We start from the raw sequence: 23,990 nt of genomic DNA on the forward strand, positions 1-23,990 counted from the left end.
CAGTTCTCATAGTGCAGATGCTGGATAGACGAAGAGATGTTTAACCTGACAGCAAAAAATTACAAGACCAGTAGACCTCGTGGTTACAACAATGTACACTGCACCATGTCCCTGTACCTATCCTACATCACGCCGCCGGACCCCCGGGTTGTCGGCTCATTGACTATGTCACACTACCAGTACTACATCTCAATGTTTATCTCTGATGCCGACGCCTGCGGACGACAGGCCATGTGATGTGTGCAAAAATTTATTCTTTGTTTATGTGCTCAATAAAGGTCTTTAAAAAAAACAACAACAAAAATAAGCTCTAGTTGTTTATAAGTAGGGATCCCAGTTTTATGGCATTTTTTTGTGACATTTCCGTCTGTATTTATCCATATTTATTGTTTGGTACTGTTATCTGTGTTTATCCAAATTTATTTGAGTTTTGTGAAACTATAATGCTGAAATTAGTATATTTCCACATTTATTTAACTGATAAATATGCACTCATGCTTGCTTGAACATCTGCCAGGTTTCAAGGATATGAACATGCGCAGAAGATAAATCAATGCACTTATATGAAAATATGCACATTTCAGTATCAACCTTGTGCATATCTACTGCTGTTTAACCCTCTTTACTGAAATAATTTTCTTTTTTAACCCCCTAACCTATCAATCCACAGTTATTGGCCTGGCAGTCATGGCAAAGTGTATTTAAGAATCACTCAAAAAGCCCTCAATTTCTATTTTTATACACTTTTAAAAATAAATACAGTCAAGAAAACAAATGTTTTTCTGTCTGTATTTATCTGTAAAAATCAATAAAAACGGAAAACAGGGAGCCTTATTTATAAGTTCTTATTGCCTGGTGCTCTTCTTGTCTTAGGAGACCTACTTGTGAGTCAGTGAGTGATACTTCAGCAGTGTGCCCTGGGGAGTTGCCTTTTGTGCTCCGGTGAATAGCAGTTATCCATAAATTTTTACAGACTTTACAGCTATCAAGTTCCATTGAAGATCTGCTTCTTCATAACTCCTCTAAGGCACTGGGCCCGATTTAGATCTAGGTGGTACTCCCGCCGTCCCTCTGTGGCTGCTGCTCCTAGTAGTCATTCAAGCTAATGCTATCCCGCCCGCCATATTTAGATGTGCTGATTAACCACTGCGGTGGTCTCCTCTGTTGGCTAACAGTAGACAATCGCGGTCAGGCTGGCGGTGTTCCACTGACCCTATTTAGATGTTGCTGTTGAGCTGGTGTCCTAGCGGTGGATTCCTGACTGAGTGAATCCCTATTGGAGTAGACACTGGTAAGTACTGCTCATTAATATGTCAATACATATATATGTTGTGTTTGCTCCAAAATACATATTTAAGTAACGTGATATGGCACTTCTTGTTACATATGGCATGCCTCACACACACAACATACACACTCCATTAAATGCACAACCACAGGCACCACAAGCACAACACCCACAACAACAATAGTATTTTTTAGGTGTCAATACAGGTGCATTTTACCTTATGAAGTTGTAAAATGAACACTACTGCATTAAACATGAAAAACAACTGGATGTAAGAGCAATGCTAAAATACACAAGGCTACTGCAATTGTCAACACACTATTTGTAGTAAGACAATTGTAAAAGTAACTTACCTTAGATCCCGGTGACAATCGAGTCGTTTGGGATGTGGTGCAGTCGAAGCACCTAAGAAGGGACCTGGATGATGGGTTTCAAGACAGAAATGGAAGTGGAAAACAGTTAAAAATGTACGTTTATATGTCATTTACTCCTATTCAACCAACTCAAAATAATAGGTGCTCCCGCCACAGTTGCCTCAACGGAAAGGCTCATCATAATTAGCCAGTGGTCATCTTGGCTAGAGTCCTGCCGACAGCTGCTTCTGTCTATGATGCCGTCAACAAGGATGAAAACTTTGAAGATCTTTCATCTATAGACCTGCCAACATCTAAATAAAGAGGGTGGTAACTCCATCGAAAAAGTGACGGCCGGACCATTACCACCAAGATGTAAATCAGGCCCACTGTCTGGTTCTAATTGCTTGTTTGTAGCTGCTGCTTGTTTTCATGCTTCTTCTAGCATGTACCTCTTTATGTTTTCTTCTCACTGTAGAATTGCTTTTTTCTAGGCTGTTGCCCACTTGGATGCCAGCTCACCCTTCTACTCTTTGGTGTCACTGTCGGCAAGTGTACCTCCCAATGAGCTACTGTTATGCTGCACGACTTGCTGCTGAGGAGGATGACTTGATCCTCAGCTTGAGGCAGGTGAGTCATCTCTACTATGCTCTTCCACTGTAAATCCCTTCATCTTTTTTTTCAGTCACAAAGTCGTCATCAATACGTCAAACCTCTTTATGCATCCCCAAGTCAAGGTGGCTCCCTATGCGTACATTTCTAATCTATTCTTATGACAAAACACATGGACGCATGTTGGGACCTTGCATACGTGCATTATGCAACATTGCAGAAGGCTACACACCTTCCAAAGGAGATAGTGCAGAACTGCACCTCAGTTGGGTCCTCAGAAATGTTTACATCACTTATTTGGGACCTTACACACGACCATTATTTTGTAGCACATACTGCGCAGGACAGTAAAGCTTCCCAGTGTTCCACATCACAAACTGACTATTGCACAGCTCCTCACTCAGTGGCAACTGCTATGGAATGGGGGTGGCTGGAAAAATAAAAAGATCATTTACCCGTGAACGGCCACTGTCTCTCCGCCGTCCTCTTCTCTTCCTGACTCCTTGCAGAACTGAAGCACACAGGCTCCCATGCTCCCCTAAGCCAATCATGCCGCTGCTGTCATCAGCATGACCGCAGCCTCATGATTGGTCTGAGCGGCCTCTTTGGCCGCTCAGGAAGGGCCAAAGAGGCTTTGAGATTTTGATAGAATCTCTTTGGTTATACAGTTCTCAACCCAGCAGTGCAACACAGCCAGGTCGAGAAATGATAAGTGCGCATGTCTGTTCAGCCAGCCCAAGACAGTCAGCCAAACTGCCATGCGCACTTATGGTGAAACAGTCACTCCTCCTCCCTGCGACCCCAGCCCCGTCCTAGCCTGGCCCCACATCCTGAACTAAAATTAAAATGAAAATAACTTTGTGTTATTATGATTGTATTTTTCCTTCTTTACAGTGCTCACAGAGCAGTGGGGCGATGCTCCTCTGCCTTAGCGGAGGAGCCCCCCGCTGTCTCCAATACGTTCCCAAAGGAACTTTTGGGTAGCCTCATACCTTCCATATGCCATCTCATATAGCCACATAACTACTACAAAACCTTACATAGAGCTAGTACGCAACCCGCCCAACAGAACTTTTAAAATCATCTCACACCTCCCACGCAAAGTTTCGACAACATTCATTCTGTGGCACAGAGCTCAGTCTTCCCACATGTTCTTGCATGAGGTCATGCACAAAATGGGATATTACAAAGCCTTATCATGGAAACCTGCACTTGGCCTTTCACTTTCTGAATAATGTTTTATTGGTGGTAGGAAATATTAGATGGGAGAAGAGCCTCTTATTAAATTATTGTTTGTATGTATTTTAACCTTTTGTATTTAAAACAATGCAATATTGTATGTGTAAGGGTTTTATGGACCCTGTTAGCAAAAATAAAAATGTGACACCTTTCAAAGGACATTGTACAGGACCCACAACTCTGTATGGGTCATCCACCGCACCACATCATTTCCACTGGGCTCAGCATCAGCCACAGCACCCCCACAAACAGCATTACTCTGGATAGTGCCCCTCCCTGCCTTTGAATATTAAAAAAGATCTTATCGGGTCCTATTGGATCTTGCAGAGTGTTCTAAACTTCTTCTGGGACTTATAACTGGGCACAACAGCACCCATAAAACCTTACATATGGATGCTCAACTCCCATTGGTTCTTGGCCTTGGCTCAACCCCTTCACCGCCTTCATACCACCCCAGATAGCTTCCAGCATTTCTCTCAAAACTTTGCACTGGGCTCTCACCCCCTGCAGAATTTCCCACAAGGCCCTACACCTTCCATGTATAGATTAGGTATTTCTCTTCTCATGAGAGAATGCTGCACAGTCCACAGGTAGCCCCAAACCGCTCACATGAGTATACACAGGTCTCTACACCTCCCCTGGGGCCAGGGGATCACAAGACCTCATGCAGTGCTCCACATACACCATGGCACCTTGTTTTTCAAATGCTCTGTCACCTCTTTGTATTTCTCTGCAAACACTTCAGAAGGAGCATTATCATGAGCAACCCAAGCTGGTTCTTCAGTTGTCCAAGCAACAGCAGCCTTTCACTCACACCACAAATCATTAGGGAGTAAAATCTCAGCTTGGAAGCAAGATGGCGGCCGCTACTGCTGCCGAGTGAGGAGCCGTGGCGTTCTGCCCGTTGCCTGACCTGACCTGATTTGACTGGTGAATGGGCCTACTGCTGCTGCCGTGCTGAGCCGAGTTCTTCTCGTCTTGCTGCCATTACCGGGATGAGCTGCGGTCATTTTGGACTTCCATGGCTGTCCGGCGCTCAAGGCTGTGAAGCTGCGGAGCGTGAGCTGTGAGCTGCGGTTCTTCGGCGAGAGGTGGGGAGAGAGACGCCGACAGGAACCACTGAGCTGCGCTGTTCTGTTTTTTAGTCGGACTTTTACGCTTGTCCGGAGCTCAGAGGCTGTGAGGCTGTGAGCCTGCAGGGCGGCTGTGTGCCGTGTGCTCCGGTCGGGAGCTGCGAGCTGTAACCTGTGGATCTCCGGAGAGAGGCTGGGAGAGAGACGCCGACGGGAGCCACGGAGTATTGCAGTGTCGGGAGCTGTGATTACAACGGTGAAAGCGAGGGCTGCAGGAGTTCTCGGATGAAGGTGTGTGAAAGCGGGTGAGAGGAGTTAAACGCCTAATAACTCGGGAATTGCTGAAGACGCCGAAGGCTTTCACTTTTATCCCGTAGGAAGCTCCTGTGGTGCAATATTCAGACTTTGTGTTTGTGCTAGCAGATACTGTAGCTACCTGAACTAGAGACTACACTGCAACACAGCAATAAGCAACAAGTATTCCTGCATTGAAGGGATATTATCTTAAGACATCTTTGGTGCTAAAAACTTAAAATCTAAGCAATTCACTGGCATTGTTATAAACTGTTACAGACATTGATATATATCTACAGCACTTTCAATACCTTACTTAAAGGCTTATAAGCTTGTTGATATTAGCATAAGGATTTTTGTTACAAAAGAGACCTGCTAGCTATTGAACTATTTAAGGAACAACTATGGCGCCTAAAGGCAGAGGAGTAAAAAAACCTGTAATTAATTCAGCCAATGCTACAAATGCTACGCCTAGTGCTGTGGAAAAAACTGCAACAGCGTCAATCTCAACGACTGAGCCAAACTCATTCAATAAAGATGCTTCTGTGACTCAGGCTCGCCAACAGAATGGGGCCATTAAGGAGCCTGTAATACCTGATTTATTCAGGAAGAAGAATACATCTAATCCCTCTAAGAACAATAATAGTGAGCAGATACCTATTACTCACTTACGTGATGCTATTCCCAAGAATCATGGCGCAATTTTCTCAATTGGATCTCCTTTAAACCCGGCCGCGTCCACAGCTGGAGATGGAGCTGGAGTGGGAGCTGGAGTGGCCAATGATGACTTAGCTGAACTTTGTCAAGCGGTAGAGGAAATCAGGGTCTCGCCTAGGGTATATGATCAACCTTTAAATGACGCAGAATCCATTGAATCGGGTGGTCAATTCTTTTCCATGTCTGACGTGTCAATAACATCTGATAGAGACTTTGAAGAGGAGTTACTTAATGAGGGTCAACAGCCTGTAAAAGATTGGGCTGATGATTGCAATCAAATTTCTGAGGAAGAACTTCTTGGTTCTGATTTCCTGTTGAACGAAGGAGCTCCTGACACAGTTCGTAGGGCTGTAGAGGTCAAAAATCCCCTCACAGGTGAAAACTTAGCCTTAATAAATCAACCACAGTGGGAAGGGGCTGGAATGGCTTCAGAAACCGAGGTCGAATCTCCAGAACTATTGGAGGGAGATGAAGAGATCACATTAAAATCAATATATAAACTACAGACCTCCATGTATAGACTGATTATGGCTCATAGAGAAGAGACTAAAGCAGAGGGACTCCGCACTCAAGGAGCTGTGCGTAAACTGCAGAATGTCGTTCGTCGCTTAGCCAAGTCTAGTACTGAAACTAATTTAAGAGTACAGGAGACCGAAACTCGTATCTCTGTTGTGGAAGATGAATTGTCTACACAAAAAACTTCAATTAAGGATTTGGAAAGTACTAGACAAAATATTGACTGGAAACTGACCGACCTGGAAAACCGCGCACGACGTAATAACTTACGTATATTGGGAGTAGCTGAACAATCAGAGGGAAAAGACGTACGTCGTTTTGTTGTAGAGATGCTTTCGGATGCTTTTTCGGATCTCAAAGGATGGGATTGGGATAAGGAAATTATAAGAGCCCATCGTTTTCCTTTTAACCAAAAACGTGATCGGGGGGGAGGGGAGCAAAAATCCAAGAGCTATCCTTATATGTTTACAGAACTACTTACTTCGCGAGATCCTGTACGATCTGGCCAGGCCTTTAAAAACTAGAAAGGGTTTGGGGCATGAGTGTTTTGTTCGACCTGATTTTTGCCCGGCGACAGTGCAGCAACGCTGGAGACTCAAACAACTAATGGCACCAATACAGTCTAAAGGGGGGCACGTTTTTCTTCTAAATCCTGCTAAACTCAAGGTTGTTCATAAGGGAAAAACTACTTTTTTTGTATCTGAGATCAAAGTACAGGAATTCTTAGATGCATTGCAGTAGAGATTGGATAGGACAAGGATAATGATTACATATTTTCTCAGTCTTGGTGGCTTGCCCCTCTATCTCTCATTTATTCTTTCTTTTTTTTTTTTTTCTCTTTGTGCCAGAGATAGGGTACTATTTAGGTCTGGTCAGGCCCGGGTGGAATCACATTGCTCATACTCACTTTCCATCAATGAGGGCATTTGCCCTTAAGCTTCTGGTGGGGGGTGTTGGGAAGAGGGTGGGTTGGGAAGGGTGTGCTGGGGGGGACGTTGGTGGGAAAAAGCTTTCTTTTGGGTGCAAGAAAATACAACTGAAGGATGTATTGTTTTTAAGTTCATGATTTCTGTCTGGCAGGTGCCAATTTTTGGAATTTTCTGTTATCACATGCTTAATTGCGTAAATGCACTAATACAAAACAATGGCTAAATTGACGATATGTTCCATCAATGTTTGTGGTTTAAATGATAAAAGAAAAAGGGGTATAATGGCTCAGATGTTAAAATCTATGCGGACGGATTTAATTTGTATACAGGAGACCCATATCTCTTGGGCAAACAGAGGGTGGCTTAGGGATCTTGGATTGGAGGTAGTAGGATGTTCCCGTCAAAGCTCCACAATAAAAGGGGTGGCTATTTTAAAGAGGTTTGGACTAGGGGAAGTTAAAAGAATTAAAGAAGATCCACTGGGACGATGGGTTATTGCTGAACTTAAATTTGAGGGATCGATCATCACTATTTGCTCAATATATGCCTCTATAGTCGACGACCCCACAGTACTACATCATCTAAGTGTGGAGTTAGCTTTATGGTCACCCAATGTAATATTATGTGGAGATCTTAATCTACATTTGGATGAAACATTTGATATTTACGGCAATACTCCATATGTAGGGAGGAAGAAGAATGTATTTAAGGCAATTAAGGGGATTATTCAAGAATATAGATTGATAGATGTGGGGTATGAAAAAAGGGGGGGAACTTTTGGATGTACTTTCTTTTCTGCCCCCCATCAAAGATATTTCAGGCTGGTCTACTTTTTTGTTTCTAAGACATTATATAACACACTTACTCAAATGAAATACAGGGTGCTACCAAAAATTATATCAGACCATAATCCTATATCTCTTAGCTTTGAATTAAATGCTCTATCCACCCTTCGACCATGGTCTTTTGATCGCAAACTTTTGTTTGATTCATCTTATGTCGAGCATATGAATACCTGGATTACTGAGTTTTTTTCTAATAGCAAGGGGTCTGCTTCCTCAGAAGTAGTTTGGGATACTTTCAAGTGTGGGGTTCGAGGAGAAACACTGAGCTATTCAATAAGAAAACAGAAGGAGATCAGAAAGCAAGAGGAAATAGAAATGAATAATTTAAGATTGTTGGAGATTCGGCTTGTAACAAACTTTACCTAGTCACGAGAGTGAGAAACTGGATCTACCAATCACTTGGGAGGATATTGAGCTTTCTCTGATGTCTTTAGCCTCAGGAAAAGCTGCAGGCCCCGATGCTATTCCTTTAGAGTTCTTTAAGCATTTTCGGGGTGTCTTAAAATTAGAACTAGTAGATCTATGTTTAAGAGCTCAACAAGGTATCGCTCCTCAATCATGGCATGACTCTATAATCACTGTATTTCTTAAAAACGCCGATAGTAAAAAAAATTCTAAAATCCTTGCCTCACGCCTATCTAATATTATTTCTCCTCTAGTTTCTAAATATCAACATGGCTTCATCCCAGCTCGTGACACGGCGGATCATATTCGACGAGTGATCACATTTCTGGACTGGTCCCAAGCAACCCGGTCTAATGTTGGACTTGTATTTTTAGATGCTGAAAAAGCTTTTGACCGGGTTGCCTGGGGCTATTTATGGGAAGTATTATCTAAGAAGGGACTAGGTTCAGGTTTTATAAAAGCACTAAAAACTATGTATATTGCTCTGAAAGCTCATATCCGAAATAATGGACACACTTCCCCTTTTTTTTCAATCACCAGGGGCACCCGACAAGGATGTCCCTGCTCGCCTCTACTTTTTGCTTTTTATATTGACCCTTTAATCAATCGTTTTATTTTTGAACACAAAATTAAACCCATTCATTTGGCTAATATTAACTATCGAGCGCTAGCCTACACCGATGATATAGTGATAACTACCACTGATGTCCAGACAGCCCTTCCGGCTATTAATGATCTTGCTAAACAATTTGGATCTTTCTCCGGCTATAAACTTAACCTGGAGAAAACGCAGATTCTCTGCTCTGGGGATAACCCACCTTTGAATATCTCCACTTCTCCAGAGGTTACATATTTGGGAATCAAGATTTCTTTGCCCATAGAGAAAATACCGGAACTCAATATAAATCCTGTGATAGCGCAAATTAACATCATGCTACAGCGCTTAGATCATCTACACTTATCATTGTATGGAAGACTTAATATGCTAAAAATGCAGATTCTACCAAAAGTGTTGTATATGTATCGCACTATACCGTTAGAATTTCAATCGTCTTCTTTTAAAAATTTAGAAAGGACTACTTCTCGGTTTTTGGGGGGCTACAAACGCCATCGTAAAGCCCTCAAGAAAATGATACTCAGTAATGAGTGTGGTGGCTGGAATGTTCCTTATTTTCTTTTTTATTATTTATCTGCTGTATTACAATTCATTAGTCCTTTAATCATGGGAGATAGAGCAAAAGTGTTGAACTGCCAAACTCCATCGATTTATGAAATGACTATGGGCGAGAAAGTGAAGGGTAGCTTTCTTAAGGTTGTTGAGCCCAGCTACCACAAAAAAACAAAGTATAAGACACTGAAGGCAGCCTTTGGAGTGTGGCAAAAAGTTCGAAAACATGTAGCTCTACCTAAATTAAATTTTTATACCCCTTTAACGTCGTCGGGTCTTCTGCCAGCCATTTTTTGTGATTTAACGATGTATAGGTGGGAGCAGAAAGGACTACGATATTTGGGAGACTTATTCGTTAATGGCCAAATTGCTTCATTTCAGGAATTAGAGAATAATTTTTCTTTGGCAAGAAATGACTTTTTTAAATTTCTTCAACTTCGAAGCTTTTTACAGGGCTACCTATCAACTACCCCAGTTAAAATGATGAAAATTCCACTATTAGAACTTTTGCAGACAAAGCCTTGTATAGGAACTCTTTATTTAAGTCTGATTCAGGAATGTGGGGACGATTTAGGACAATGTCAGTCAAAATGGGCAAATAAGTTAGGTATACCTTATATTGATATTTTGCTTTCTATTAAATTTGCTTCAGACTGTCTGATTACAGGGATGATGAAATCCCAGCATTTTATGTGTATACATAATCTTTACTATACTCCAAGTAAAGTTGTTAAGTGGAGCACGACAACTGGAACGAACTGCAGTCGCTGCGGGCTCTTTGCAGCTGATGAATTACATATGTTTTTTTCCTGTCCCAAACTTAGGACGTTTTTTCAACAAATTGAAAGCTTTCTTTCTGTTGTTCTCAAATGTGAGATTATTGTAACTGCTGAGTTGGTGATATTGTGTATTGAGCATACCCCTACTAGGCTAAAGTCAATATCTTATTTTTTATTTATATGTATGGCGGCAGTCAGGTCCTGTATCACTAAGGAATGGATTAGTCTAGATCCTCCCTCATTCTTTACTTGGAGGGAAAAATGATTGTTTATGTATAATATCGAGTATGCTATCTATAAGTTAAAGGGGGTTAAAAGAAGAGCTCTGGGGGAGAAAATGTGGGCACCTATTGCTAATTGGATCTAATCATATTACTTGAATTGGATACATTTTGTATATTGTTTGTATTTAATGTGGATATTTTTTTTTACTTATGTAACTTTGTACTGTTGTATTTCCTTGCAAGAAAACAATACAAATTAAAAAAAAAAAAAAAAAAAAAAAGGGGGAGTAAAATCTCAAACATTGATTTCAGATCCTTTCAAATCAGTCCAGAGCTTTTGTGAAATAGTAGTGAACCTATTTGGACCACTTTTCAGGTTACTTTGGGAGCTTTGGAAAAAATGCTGTAAAAGCATACTGATCCAGCGGCCTATAGAAAATATGTCATAAAATACACTACCTAACTTCACCACACACTCTAAAAATCACCACTTAAAAACATGGACCCATTAACAAAACCTGACATATTTTGACCAACTGAATCATGTGTCCTAATTAAACTTATATACAACTTATATACATTTGAATACATCCGCGGCAAATAAATGACATTATTTAAACAAATCCTAACTATTTAATTGGCCACCATTGGCGATGGCATCTAGCTAATGATAACCTGCACTCCCGAAATGACAAGACCAGCTTGTTTTCAAAAGTAAGAGTTTATTAGCTATTTATTCGAATTATAAGAATATAGTTTTATTTAAGCATTTTATTAGAATCGTTGTAAGCATATTGTAAGCATCATATAGAATTCAGATTATTTGCAAAGAATTATAAGTTTAGCATTTTTCAAAACCTAAGTCCCTAAATATGCTAAATAAATGGAAATAAAGTAAAGTCTTTTGGGTTTCTTACGTGCTCCAAGTAAAGTCCGACAGCACGACACCCTCATCCAAAGGTTAGAAAGCAGCAGCGTAACCCATCCACGGGGCATGGGTCTTTATACCATTCTGCACTAAGCTAATCTAAGCAAAAGTAAATTTTTCTGCAAAAGTCGATGTCCCATTGGCTCATGAGTGACAAGTGACATGTCACCCCATAATTTCAAAACATCAGTTCCGTCACTTTCTTAGACTCCATTGTCTCTACTGTACGTGCTCCGAGGCTTCCTTTGCTTGCAACAATTTTACAATAGTTTTTCACTGGTTTCATTTCACTTCCTCGGATGCCAAGTTATCAAATGTTCCTTCTGCCGGTTCCTGACCTTGGCCACGTCCGACCAGAATAATGTCAGAGCCTCATCGCAGTTCAACAAATGTTACTTCGATGGAAAACTTTAGAAAGGATATCTCAGGCTCCGTGCAGAAAATAAATTCATCATTTTAGTAAACTCGAGTGAACTAGGCCCAAAGCAGTCAACTTAATTTCTCTAATGTATAAACAAACACAAGAAAATAATTAATGAAGGAAATATTATTCATTCTGTTTCCACCCTTTGTTTGATAATTATTTAACCCACCCCTTAGTCTAATGTTACCTAGCACAAAGCAAACAAATAAAGCAGCATTTTATATCTACCAGTCTTCCAGAATCCACGAAATCCTTAATGCACCTATAGAGAGTAGAATGACATCTCATAGACAAGGAAGGCAAAATAAGCACATGCCACTTTTAAAATACAGCTGCAGTTAGTTGTGACATGACAGAACGACAAAATTAATTTATTATTTTTGCACGAACAAAAAGAGGCAACAGTAATGCACATTTATGAGCACATATGTTAATGTTCCCGCGTGTATAAGTTTAATCTAAGTTGATTTAGTACAAATACATCACAAATCATCAATAGGATTATTTTATTTTATGGAAGTATGACTTCACGAGTTGGAATAAAAAGTTATTCTCTATCTCGCTCCATCAACTCCCTCATCTGGTGATTAACAAATCACCACACCATACCCAAATTTTAGAAAATTTAAACTAAATAGAAAATGATTCAAATTCACTTGAGTTAGTATTCTAAAAATTTGTTTCTGCAAAATCTCTGCAATTATCATAACGAACCCTATGTAATTCTTGTAATTCTATTTCATTTTCTTCTTCCTTTTTTATTTTATAAATTCTCTTCTTTTCTTTCATTTGTTTCTTTCTCTTATGTAATAAGCAACCAATTTTTGTTAGAACTATTATAAATATTATCACAATCAAAGGTGTTAAAATCTTGCCAAGAACTGAACCACCTATTTCTTGAAACCTGGTTTTTATAGCTTGAAACCTTTTTGAAAGTCGCTCTGAGAAATCTTCCTCTTCTAATGGAACTATCTCTGAATGCATTTCTGTAATATTCTTAATGTACATATCAATATTTTTACTTTCGTCAGGTATGTAGGTACAACAATGTTGTACATGTAAAATGCCACAAACTCCTCCCTCTTTTGCTAGAAGTATATCTAAAGCAAGGCGATCTTGCATCTCCATAGTTCTAATTGCAATGACTTCAACATTCACTAATTGGAAACCATCTGCTGTATCAGTGGACAGTCTATCGACAATTGTGGATAATTTTCTAATTTTCCCTGCATTCAAGGTTATACCTACTATGGGTATCACTGCTTCAAAAATATCTCCTAAAATTTCTGTGAAACTTTCTCTTCTATATCTATTTACATGATTATTAATTTTGAACAATCCTTCTGTATTTCTATCAACATGAAATATCTTTGGAAAAACAATTCCAACAAAACAAGTCCCATACCAATGATCTGGGAGATTATAATAAGCCTTATCACCACAAATAAAATAAATCCCAGGAAAAATTGGATCCTTGCCACCTTTGAATCCCCAACCTCCCATAATCTGATAAGTGTCTTCACAATTACTAGCACCCACAAAATAATTATCAAAAAGTGTATTATCTCTTCTAATACAAAGCTTACCACTAACTGGTTTATCTATGTGAATTGCAACATTATCAAAAGTTTTGCCATTAAGCTTCTCATCTTCTTTTTGCCAGAATCTAGATTTAGTCTGCTTAACTAATTCATTCCTTTTATAAATTGCTCTCCTCTCCTCAACAAGGTTCAGGAAATTCTTTCCTTCAGTACTTAGTTTACAAGTTAGATTATTCTTATAAGCATACTCATAAGTGAGTTCGTTAGTTACTAAGAAAAATTCCCTCATCTGTTTGGCTTTTTTATGTTTATTCAAAACACCCTCAATTTTTAAGTTCGCAAATATTTCATCAAAATTTGAATAATAGTATTCTAAACGTCCAGTCTGATAAAACAAACTAGCTAATACACTACATGTTATACCATATGTAAGAGGAAGCATATTATATGTTACTCCCTCAGAAACAGAAGCAGGTAACTTAACACAAACATAGCAATCTTTAGCATCCATCACTTTAACATATTCTCCTAAAAGCCTTGTGAATGTATTGCTTGAAAAATCGCTAATAGATTTGTCCTGATGAATTTCAGGTTTGTGATCAATAACTTTGCTTGTTGCACTATGTTTGTTTTGACTAATTGAAGCTTTGCTTGTCATATTGACTTTATGTAAATTTTTGTTGATTTCAAAAGGAATAACAACAGCTAAAACTAACCAGAGCAGAATTAACACGAGCACACATACCAGAGTCATCTTACAGCATCTCTTGAATATAGAACATTTTGAAGTACTCCGTTCCATAACGTAAGGCATTTTTTTTTCAAACTTTGTCTTAGAAAATAAAAAGGAACAAAAAAATTATTTTAAAATATTAATTTCAAAATGTACTTGTACACACCCCCCTTTTAAAATAATTTTTTTTTTTTTTACCCTAACAATGTATCTTCGACCTTATGTCACAAAAAATTTCTCAGCTAAACAAGTTTTCTTCGACCTTGTGTCACCTAACACAATTTCTTCGGCCTTTTGCCAAAATAATAAAATTAAAAACCCAATTTAATAAATCAGTACTTCAATCATTGTCACTAATTTCTTCAATTTCATCTTCCTGGCTGCTACTATTAATCTCAATAACAGGAGGAATTATCAGATAAGTCCATTCAGGAGACCTATATTTCTGATTAGGCTTCACAACTCTTAGTTTTTCTAGACACTACTTCTATTTTCCTCCCTTTTTCAGCTTTCTTTTCAGGCTCTTTTTGACTAGTAATTTCATCCACCTGCTCCTTAGAATTTTTAATTAGCCTGACTCTCAATTTTCCACTTCCGCTTGGCCACAAATCACCTTTTCTCAAGATCTCTCTTTTCGGTTCTGAAACATTTGTTTCTGACTTCCAAGATCTTTTCTTTACTTTTTCATCTTCATCATTCACCTCACTTTCTCCAGAGTCACTGTCAGAAATTTCGATTCTTGACACAGGACTTTTTCTACTCTGCAGTTTCACTCCGTTAGGAACTATACTTTGTCTTCCATCACTGGTACTTGGCAATTCGTTCTCCTCCTCCTCTTCAATTACCTTTAACTTCCCAGTTTCTAGTTTATTGTTCCTTCTTCCAGAGCTTATCCTCTGCTTTTCGACATTCTCCTGGTCAGAAATTTCAATTGATTCAGCTTCTCTGTCTTCAAAATTTTCAATAGTCTCTACTCCATTCACTTTCTTGACAGACTCTTCTGATGAATTTCTTTTAATCAGATCTTCATCACTTTCAGAGTCTATTTCAATGATTCCCAAATCTTCTTTATTCAAGTCTTTATTCACTTGCAGATTTTCCAGATGTCGACCTCTCTGTCGATCTTCAGAATCTGGATTTCTTTCACCTTCTATTTCGGAATCAGAATCATCTGTAGAATCACTCTCTTCATCAGAGTTTTCAGGAGTAGGAATTGGAATAGTGTGGCTTGGATGTATCCACCTCTTCAATCCTTTACATTTTACTGCATTTGTAGTGACTAGAATTATCTGCCTAGGTTTTTGCCACCTAGGGACCAAACAATTTCTTCTTCGATGAACTTTTGTCCTGACCCAATCTCCAGGTTTCAAATCATGAGTCTGTACTTTTTCATCTGATTGTGCTTCAGTTCCCACCTGATTAGACACAGAAGTCACTACGTCAGACAGTCTCTTGCAATATTCTAAAATAGCACTGTCATTAATGCTCAACAATTTGCCAACTGGAACAAAAGCTTGCCTCATGACTCTGCCCATTAAAATTTCATGAGGACTCAAACCTGTCTTCTTATCAGGTGTACTTCTTAATGACATTAGAACCAGTGGAAGAGCATCTGTCCACTTTACACCTGTATCTAGACACATTTTACCAATCCTGTTCTTGATTGTTCCATTAATTTGCTCAACAACTCCAGATGCCTCTGGTCTGTATGCACAGTGTATTTTCTGCTCAATATTTAATGCTTCACAAATTAATTTCATAAGTTTGTTATCAAAATGGCTCCCTCCATCACTTTCAATAGTGACAGGAAAACCGTACCTTGGAATGATTTCTCTAAGCAACAGTTTTGCAACTGTAATTGAATCACAATGTCGAGTAGGAAAAGCTTCTACCCATCTTGAAAATAAACAAACAATCACAAGAACATATTTCAAACAATTGTGTAAGGGCATCTCAATGAAATCCATTTGCAATCTGGTGAAAGGACCACCTTCTCAACCCATAATTCCTGTACCTACAATTGACTTTCTGTTTGGGTTCATTTGCTGGCAAGTTAAACACCTCTGACAAAAAGACTCAGCAATAGTCCTAAATTTGGTATTAAACCAAATCTCTTTAAAAATTCTGATCATGGAATCTCTTCCAATATGGCCAGGGCCATGATATAATCTGGCCATGTCAGCAATTAAACAATTTGGTAAAACTACTCTGCCATCTTTGTAAGTCCATACTCCATCCTCATCCCGTGGTCTACATTCTGCCTTTAACCACGAATCCTTTTCTTCATCATCAGCTTCATTTTGCAAATCCCTGATTTCCTGCCATGTTTCCACTACTGATGTTAGCATCAATGAATTTGAATCACATTCTTTGCTTTTTTCCCGATTGTAAGCACGAACATTTTTAGCACAGTATTTAGCTGTTTCGTCTGCATAAGCATTACCTTTGGAGATAAAATCCACACCTTTTGTATGTGCTGCACACTTAACCACAGCAATTTCTTTAGGTAATTGTATAGCGTCAATTAAACTTTTGATAAACACTGCATTTTTAATTGGTGACCCTGCTGAAGTTAAATAGCCTCTCTGAGACCAGAGCTGTCCATAATCATGCACAACTCCGTACCCATACTGGCTGTCAGTTATTATGGTAACTCTCAAATCCTTTAAAATTTCGCAAGCACGAATTAAAGCAATTAATTCAGCCACCTGTGCTGAACGAATTCCTTCAAGACATGATGCTTCTTCAACATCTGCAACTGTACAAACTGAATAAGCTGCTTTTAAAACACCTCCTTCTGACCTCAAACAAGAACCATCCACAAAATAAACGAAATCTGATTCAGGCAAAGGAACATCTTTAATGTCCTGCCTAGGCTTGGTGCAATATTCCATAACATCCAAGCATTCACGTTCCACATCGTTTTCATCAATAATTTCAGAATCAGGTAACAATGTGGAAGGATTCAGATTCACACATCTTGCAATAGAGACATTATCTGCTCCCAGAATTATTTTCTCATATTTAGTCAATCTACTGCTAGTTAAATGCTGAGTTTTACCTCTTGTCAGTAATATTTCAACTGAATGAGGCACAAAAACTTTCACAGGAAATCCCATTATGATTCCTTCACTATGCTCAAGACTGACACTTGTTGCAGCAACTGCTTTTAAACAACCTGGTAAGGCTTTAGCAACTGGATCAAGAACTGCAGAGAAATATGCAATGGGCTTCTTTAGATTCCCATGTCTTTGAATTAACACAGACAAAGCACATCCCTCTCTTTCACTGCAATATAGTTCAAAACCTTTCTCATAATTTGGCATGCCTAAAGCTGGAGCTTCACACAAACTTCTTTTTAGATTTTCAAAAGACTCAAACTCAGCTTCGTTTAAAACAATTGGGTCTTTTACATCTGATTTAGTCAATCTCTGTAATGGTTTCGCAATTACCGAAAATCCACTTATCCATTGTCGACAGTAACCAACCATTCCCAGAAACATTCTGACCTGTCTTTGTGTTCTTGGAGGTTGCATTGCTTGAATCATTTTAATTCTCTCAACTGTCACTTGTCTCTTTCCCTTTGCAATTCTGTGACCTAGATATTTTACTTCCTGTTTACAAAACTGCAATTTAGCTGGAGACACTTTATGTCCCTCATCTGCTAAATGATTTAACAGTATAATTGTGTCTGTCACACAATTTTCTCTTGTTTTAGCAGCTATCAACAAATCGTCAATATACTGCACCAACGTTGACCTGCCAGGTAAATCTAGATCTTCCAAAGATCTTTTTAACAGCTCATTAAAGATAGAAGGACTTTCTGTATACCCTTGAGGAATTCTACACCATGCGAGAGTCCTACTCTGGAATCTGAAAGCGAAAATTTCTTGACTCTCAGGATGTAATGGTACAGTAAAGAACGCATTGCAAAGATCAATAACAGTATACCATTCTGCATCATGTGGAATCTGGTACAAAATGACTGCAGGATTTGGAACCACAGGACAACATGGTACGACAATCTGATTAATCTTTCTCAAATCCTGAACAATCCTATATGTTCCATTTGATTTCTTGATTCCCATAATCGGTGAATTACAAGGACTGCTCTCAATTTCTTTTAAAACACCTTGTTTAATGAACTTTTCGATCACAGGAATAACTCCCTCAATTGTCTCTGCTTTCATTTTATACTGAGGAATATTTAGAAATTCTATTCCCTGCTTTAAAGTAATTTTGACTGGTTCAACATGTTTCATCAGACCCATCTCATTTCCAGTCAAATCCCAAATTTCAGCCTTTACTGTTTCTTTGAGCTCTTCCGGTAAATTATCTTTTTCAAATGTAGGAAACAATTTCGATTCTTCTGTTTCTACCAACATCATAGTCATTCGATACAAACCATCTTCCTCCATTGTTTGTAGTTCAACTCCCTCAGGAGAACAATATATTCTGCAATTCATCTTGCACAATATATCCCTCCCCAACAAATTCACTGGACTGCTATTACAAACCACAAATCTGTGTTTGTCTTTAAAATTTCCAATTTCAACTGGTACTGGATCAGTTAGATCCGTTCTGATCTGTTGATTACTTACTCCAACTACTTGGATGGTTTCCCCAGAGAGAGGTAGGTTTTCAATTTCCACTGATCTAACAGTAGAACGGGTAGCACCAGTGTCCACTAAGAAAGTGATGTCTACATCATTAACCTTCCCATTTACAAATGGACCAGACTGGTCAACCTCAAGAGTGGCTCCAATAACACACTCTTCCCCCTCTCTCGGGCACCGTCAGAAGTAATCATCAGAATCACTTTCTTGTTGCTCAGCTAACAAAAATTGTCCTGAAGCATTTTGCACAATTTGCCTTTGGGTTCTTATTACCTGATCATCTCCTTGAAATCCCACACTTGGATTATATTTTTGACTTCCCCCACAATTAGGGAAAGGAGGTTGCGGTATTTGATTTTGCTGCTGATTCAATTGGTTTTGCAGCTGTCGCTGAAGACTCAAATCATTTAAATTCTGTTGTAACTGTAGCTGTCGCTGCAGATCAACATCACTCTGCATCTGTGGATTTAACAATGGACTTTTTAAATTTCTAGGTGGTTTCTTACACTCGTCTCTCCAATGTCCAATTTCTCCACAATTAAAACAAGGTAATTTCTGCTTTAATTCTTCAACTTTAGGATTAAATTTTCTGTTAATATTAAATTTAAATTTTCCTTGACCCTGATTTGAATTTTGAGTTTGAATAAAATTAGTATTTTTATTTCCAAGACTAGCAATTTGTTGCTCAGCCACCTTTACTTGAGCCCACATCGCTTTCTCCTTGAGCTTTTTCTGCTTCACTTCTAACTCATCACTGCAGTATTTAGCTTTTCTTAAAATGTCATCAACTGATAGTGATTGCCAACCAACAATATTATTTCTGATCATTTCTCCAACCTCTGGTCTGAGACCATAAACGAATCTATAGATAAAATGGCTCATATCCTTTTCATCTAATTTCTCATAGCCACTATATTGTTTAAAAACTAATAGTAACCTCTCATAAAATGAATGAACTGATTCTTTCGGTTCTTGGTTAGTTCTATCTAGTTTAACCCAGTCAACCTCTTTTGGTGGAATTTTTTGTTTTAACCAGTAAATCACTTTTTCATAAAAATCCATTACTATCCGAGCTGGAGCACCAGTTTCTTTAATTCGTTCAGGTTCCTCTTTTGGCCAACTTATAGAAATTTTACATTCTGTCCAAAGATCTGATGGGACAACAATGTCAAAGAATCCATCCAGATCAATCCACAGAACTTTTGAGACTTTTTTAAACCTGTCTACCTGACGGTACCACTCAACAGGCTTTTCTCTTAATCTAGGAAAGTCATTTGTAAATAATAGAATGTCTTGTCTTGACCAAGGGACATGAACATACCCTCCACCTGCAATTTCTCTCATTGGAAACTGTTTTGACAATTTTTCTAATTTCTCATCTTCCTTCTTTCTTGTCCATTTCACTCTCCACTTACTCAACTCACCTAATTTTTTGATGTAAACAATTAATTCTTTTATATGCATTATTCTTCCCATTGAATTCAAGTGTTCAATATCCCTTTCTGTAAAATCCAATCTATAATGTTTTCCAAAATTCTTTTGCCTGTTTAAATCAATTTCAAGTTCTGCTGCCAGTTCTTCTAACTGATCATATTTGTTTTTTGTTTTCCACTGAATACTCTTACAGATGAACAGGAGTTCATCATCACGATAAAATTTTAAACTATCAGGACCAATTGTACCAATAATTAACTCTTCCAAATTTGCTTTTAATTTTGCTACATCAAGTTTGGTATTTTGTTTTCTAATTTCGGAAGTTTCAGCATCAGATTCTGCACCCATCGGTGATTTGTAAAAAGAACCTTCATTAAAAGTCAGATCAGGCATTCTCGTTTTTCCCGAATTAACTTCAGATATATCTGAGTAAAGTTTTTCAGCAACCTTTTGAATTTCAGCATTTAGAGGAATTATTAAACTTGTTTTGTTAATTTCATTTCGTTCAAAAACAGGCTGAACAGGACCAATCATTACTGGAACTGTCACAGCTTCCATGCCTTTTGTCATTTGCCGAATTAATTCTTCTTTTGATCGGAAATATTCAGAAGAATTTTCAACTTCTTCAATTTTAACTTCTCTCATATAGTTTTTTGGAGCTTCCCTTTCTCTTGGAATTAGCGAAAAATGTTTACCTCCAATACAGACATCAGCATTTGTCCTAGTTTCTAATTTTTCTGGAGTTTCAAAAGATTCAGAATTATTTGGATATAGTTTAGAAGATTCACTAATCGGAGGTGCACTCGGTGTAGTTTCTGTAGAAACCATCGGAGTAGACCATGATTGAGGAGGTCTCAAAGGCTCATTTCTTTTATTAGAAGTGAAAATTTCTTCTAAAACTGCATCTTCAGTCTCACTTTCTACAGGAGCATTAATTTTCTTTTCAGTTCTTTTTTCACTAGGAGATCCTAAAACCATTTCTCTAATTAAATAAAGTCCATCACTCATGCTTCCCTGTCTCCACATTCGCATTCTGTCTTCATGTGTTTCTCTTCTATAGCTTGGTATTTTAGGAGGTCTTTTAATACCACTCGCTTCTCTTTGTAGTTGAAACATTTCATCCTCCCTTTCAACTAAAGCTTCAAATTGAGTAGGTCTCGGCTTTGGTACAAGAGCATTCATCTTTTCTCTTAAATTTCTTAAAACTTTTACATTAAAAGAACCATCGTCCGGCCAAGTCAAAACACCATCATCTTTTGTGTAGTGTTTCCAAATATCAAACCACAAAACAGTATGATAACCATATTCACCTTCCATATACGCTGCAGGTGTTTTATATTTATGAAGTAATTTACCACCTCGCGTTTCTATTTTCTTGTCCGGTGAAATACAATTTTTAAGTTTCTGAAGCAACGTAGGCTTTTTCTCCACGTGTTTAAATTGATAACTCATTTTAAAAGTCAAATTCAATTAATAAAATTGTTCGTAAAATATTTCCGGGATGTTCCGCAAAGTCAGCCAATCCGTGCGCGAAACACATCAACAAGCCAATCAGGATTGAGCTACGTCACCACTTTGCTCACCCAATAGAAATAGAGTTTTACTGAAAAGCCAATCAGCTTACAACTCGTCAGAGTTTTAAGAACCAATTAGAACACAGCTCGTGACATATGTCGCCCAATCACAGCGCGGCTCTGTGACGTACACAGCAGTTGCGGTTTCTCGCGTCTCACTCTCGACTCTCACCCCTCCTTCACAAAATCTTTTCACAGCGCCATTTTAAGAACGCTTTTTTGGAAAAAATTAATTTTAACAACGACAAGAAAGACTCATCTGTCTGTTTCTCTAATAAGTGACAGAATTTCAATCACACAAGAAATTCTTTTCGTGGAATAGACGACGCTATTCTCACAGAATATACATTTGCTAGTAAAGTAATCTTTTTACTTTACCCTTCAAACAAGTAATTAATTAACTCGTTTTCCCTCCAGAATGCACAACTAAGTGACTTATTTCGAAAGTTCGACTTGAACACAATTACAAAACAATCACACACTTTCAAACAGAAAAACCCTAAAATCAATCACACATGAAATCCGTACAGGACTCTCACCTGTTTATAGATATCATGCACCGTTAATAAAATAAACGATGTTATCCGTACAGGACTTTCACCTGTTTATAGATATTAAGTATGTTATCCGTACAGGACTCTCACCTGTTTATAGATAAACATACACCGGCGTTAAATTACCCTTCACTCAAGCTTGAATATATACTATTACTCTTATCACAGTGAGTTTTAGAGCGGGCTCATTGTCCCTATACTCATGCTGTTCAAATTTCTTAGATAATCCTCACTATACAACATTCACACCTAGCCCTAACATGTGTTGCACGGCCACAACACTAGTGATACACGGCGATACCACTACACTGAAACAGATCAAATGTACTGTGTGACTACCTTCTCATCACACTATCTGTACCGGTACGACTCACATATAGCACGGAAAACAAACTCAACATGTGTTAAACATCAATCCTATACCTATACCATAATACATTGATTATCATAGCAACCATCAAAATCTGCTACCAGAAGAATTGATCCAGCGGCCTATAGAAAATATGTCATAAAATACACTACCTAACTTTACCACACACTCTAAAAATCACCACTTAAAAACATGGACCCATTAACAAAACCTGACATATTTTGACCAACTGAATCATGTGGCCTAATTAAACTTATATACAACTTATATACATTTATATACATCTGCGGCAAATAAATGACATTATTTAAACAAATCCTAAATATTTAATTGGCCACCATTTGCGATGGCATCTAGCTAATGATAACCTGCACTCCCGAAATGACAAGACCAGCTTGTTTTCAAAAGTAAGATTTTATTAGCTATTTATTCGAATTATAAGAATATAGTTTTATTTAAGCATTTTATTAGAATCGTTGTAAGCATATTGTAAGCATCATATAGAATTCAGATTATTTGCAAAGAATTATAAGTTTAGCATTTTTCAAAACCTAAGTCCCTAAATATGCTAAATAAATGGAAATAAAGTAAAGTCTTTTGGGTTTCTTACGTGCTCCAAGTAAAGTCCGACAGCACGACACCCTCATCCAAAGGTTAGAAAGCAGCAGCGTAACCCATCCACGGGGCATGGGTCTTTATACCTTTCTGCACTAAGCTAATCTAAGCAAAAGTAAATTTTTCTGCAAAAGTTGATGTCCCATTGGCTCATGAGTGACAAGTGACATGTCACCCCATAATTTCAAAACATCAGTTCCGTCACTTTCTTAGACTCCATTGTCTCTACTGTACGTGCTCCGAGGCTTCCTTTGCTTGCAACAATTTTACCATAGTTTTTCACTGGTTTCATTTCACTTCCTCGGATGCCAAGTTATCAAATGTTCCTTCTGCCGGTTCCTGACCTTGGCCACGTCCGACCAGAATAATGTCAGAGCCTCATCGCAGTTCAACAAATGTTACTTCGATGGAAAACTTTAGAAAGGACATCTCAGGCTCCGTGCAGAAAATAAATTCATCATTTTAGTAAACTCGAGTGAACTAGGCCCAAAGCAGTCAACTTAATTTCTCTAATGTATAAACAAACACAAGAAAATAATTAATGAAGGAAATATTATTCATTCTGTTTCCACCCTTTGTTTGATAATTATTTAACCCACCCCTTAGTCTAATGTTACCTAGCACAAAGCAAACAAATAAAGCAGCATTTTATATCTACCAGTCTTCCAGAATCCACGAAATCCTTAATGCACCTATAGAGAGTAGAATGACATCTCATAGACAAGGAAGGCAAAATAAGCACATGCCACTTTTAAAATA

At 38.3% G+C, this 23,990-nt stretch overlaps 1 protein-coding gene across 1 annotated transcript in view; it reads left to right on the top strand.

The window, feature by feature from the left end:
- The window catches only part of LOC144824194 (lanosterol synthase-like), a 227,102-nt gene that overhangs the window by 43,155 nt on the left and 159,957 nt on the right, over positions 1-23,990 (top strand). The window contains exon 5 of the mRNA XM_078683350.1: positions 2,136-2,271. Within this exon, the coding sequence (XP_078539476.1) occupies positions 2,136-2,271 (136 nt within the window). The remainder of the gene's footprint in view (positions 1-2,135; positions 2,272-23,990) is intronic.

Source organism: Lissotriton helveticus, chromosome 3_1 (assembly GCF_964261635.1).
Source record: "Lissotriton helveticus chromosome 3_1, aLisHel1.1, whole genome shotgun sequence".
NCBI classification, from domain to species: Eukaryota; Metazoa; Chordata; class Amphibia; order Caudata; family Salamandridae; genus Lissotriton; species Lissotriton helveticus.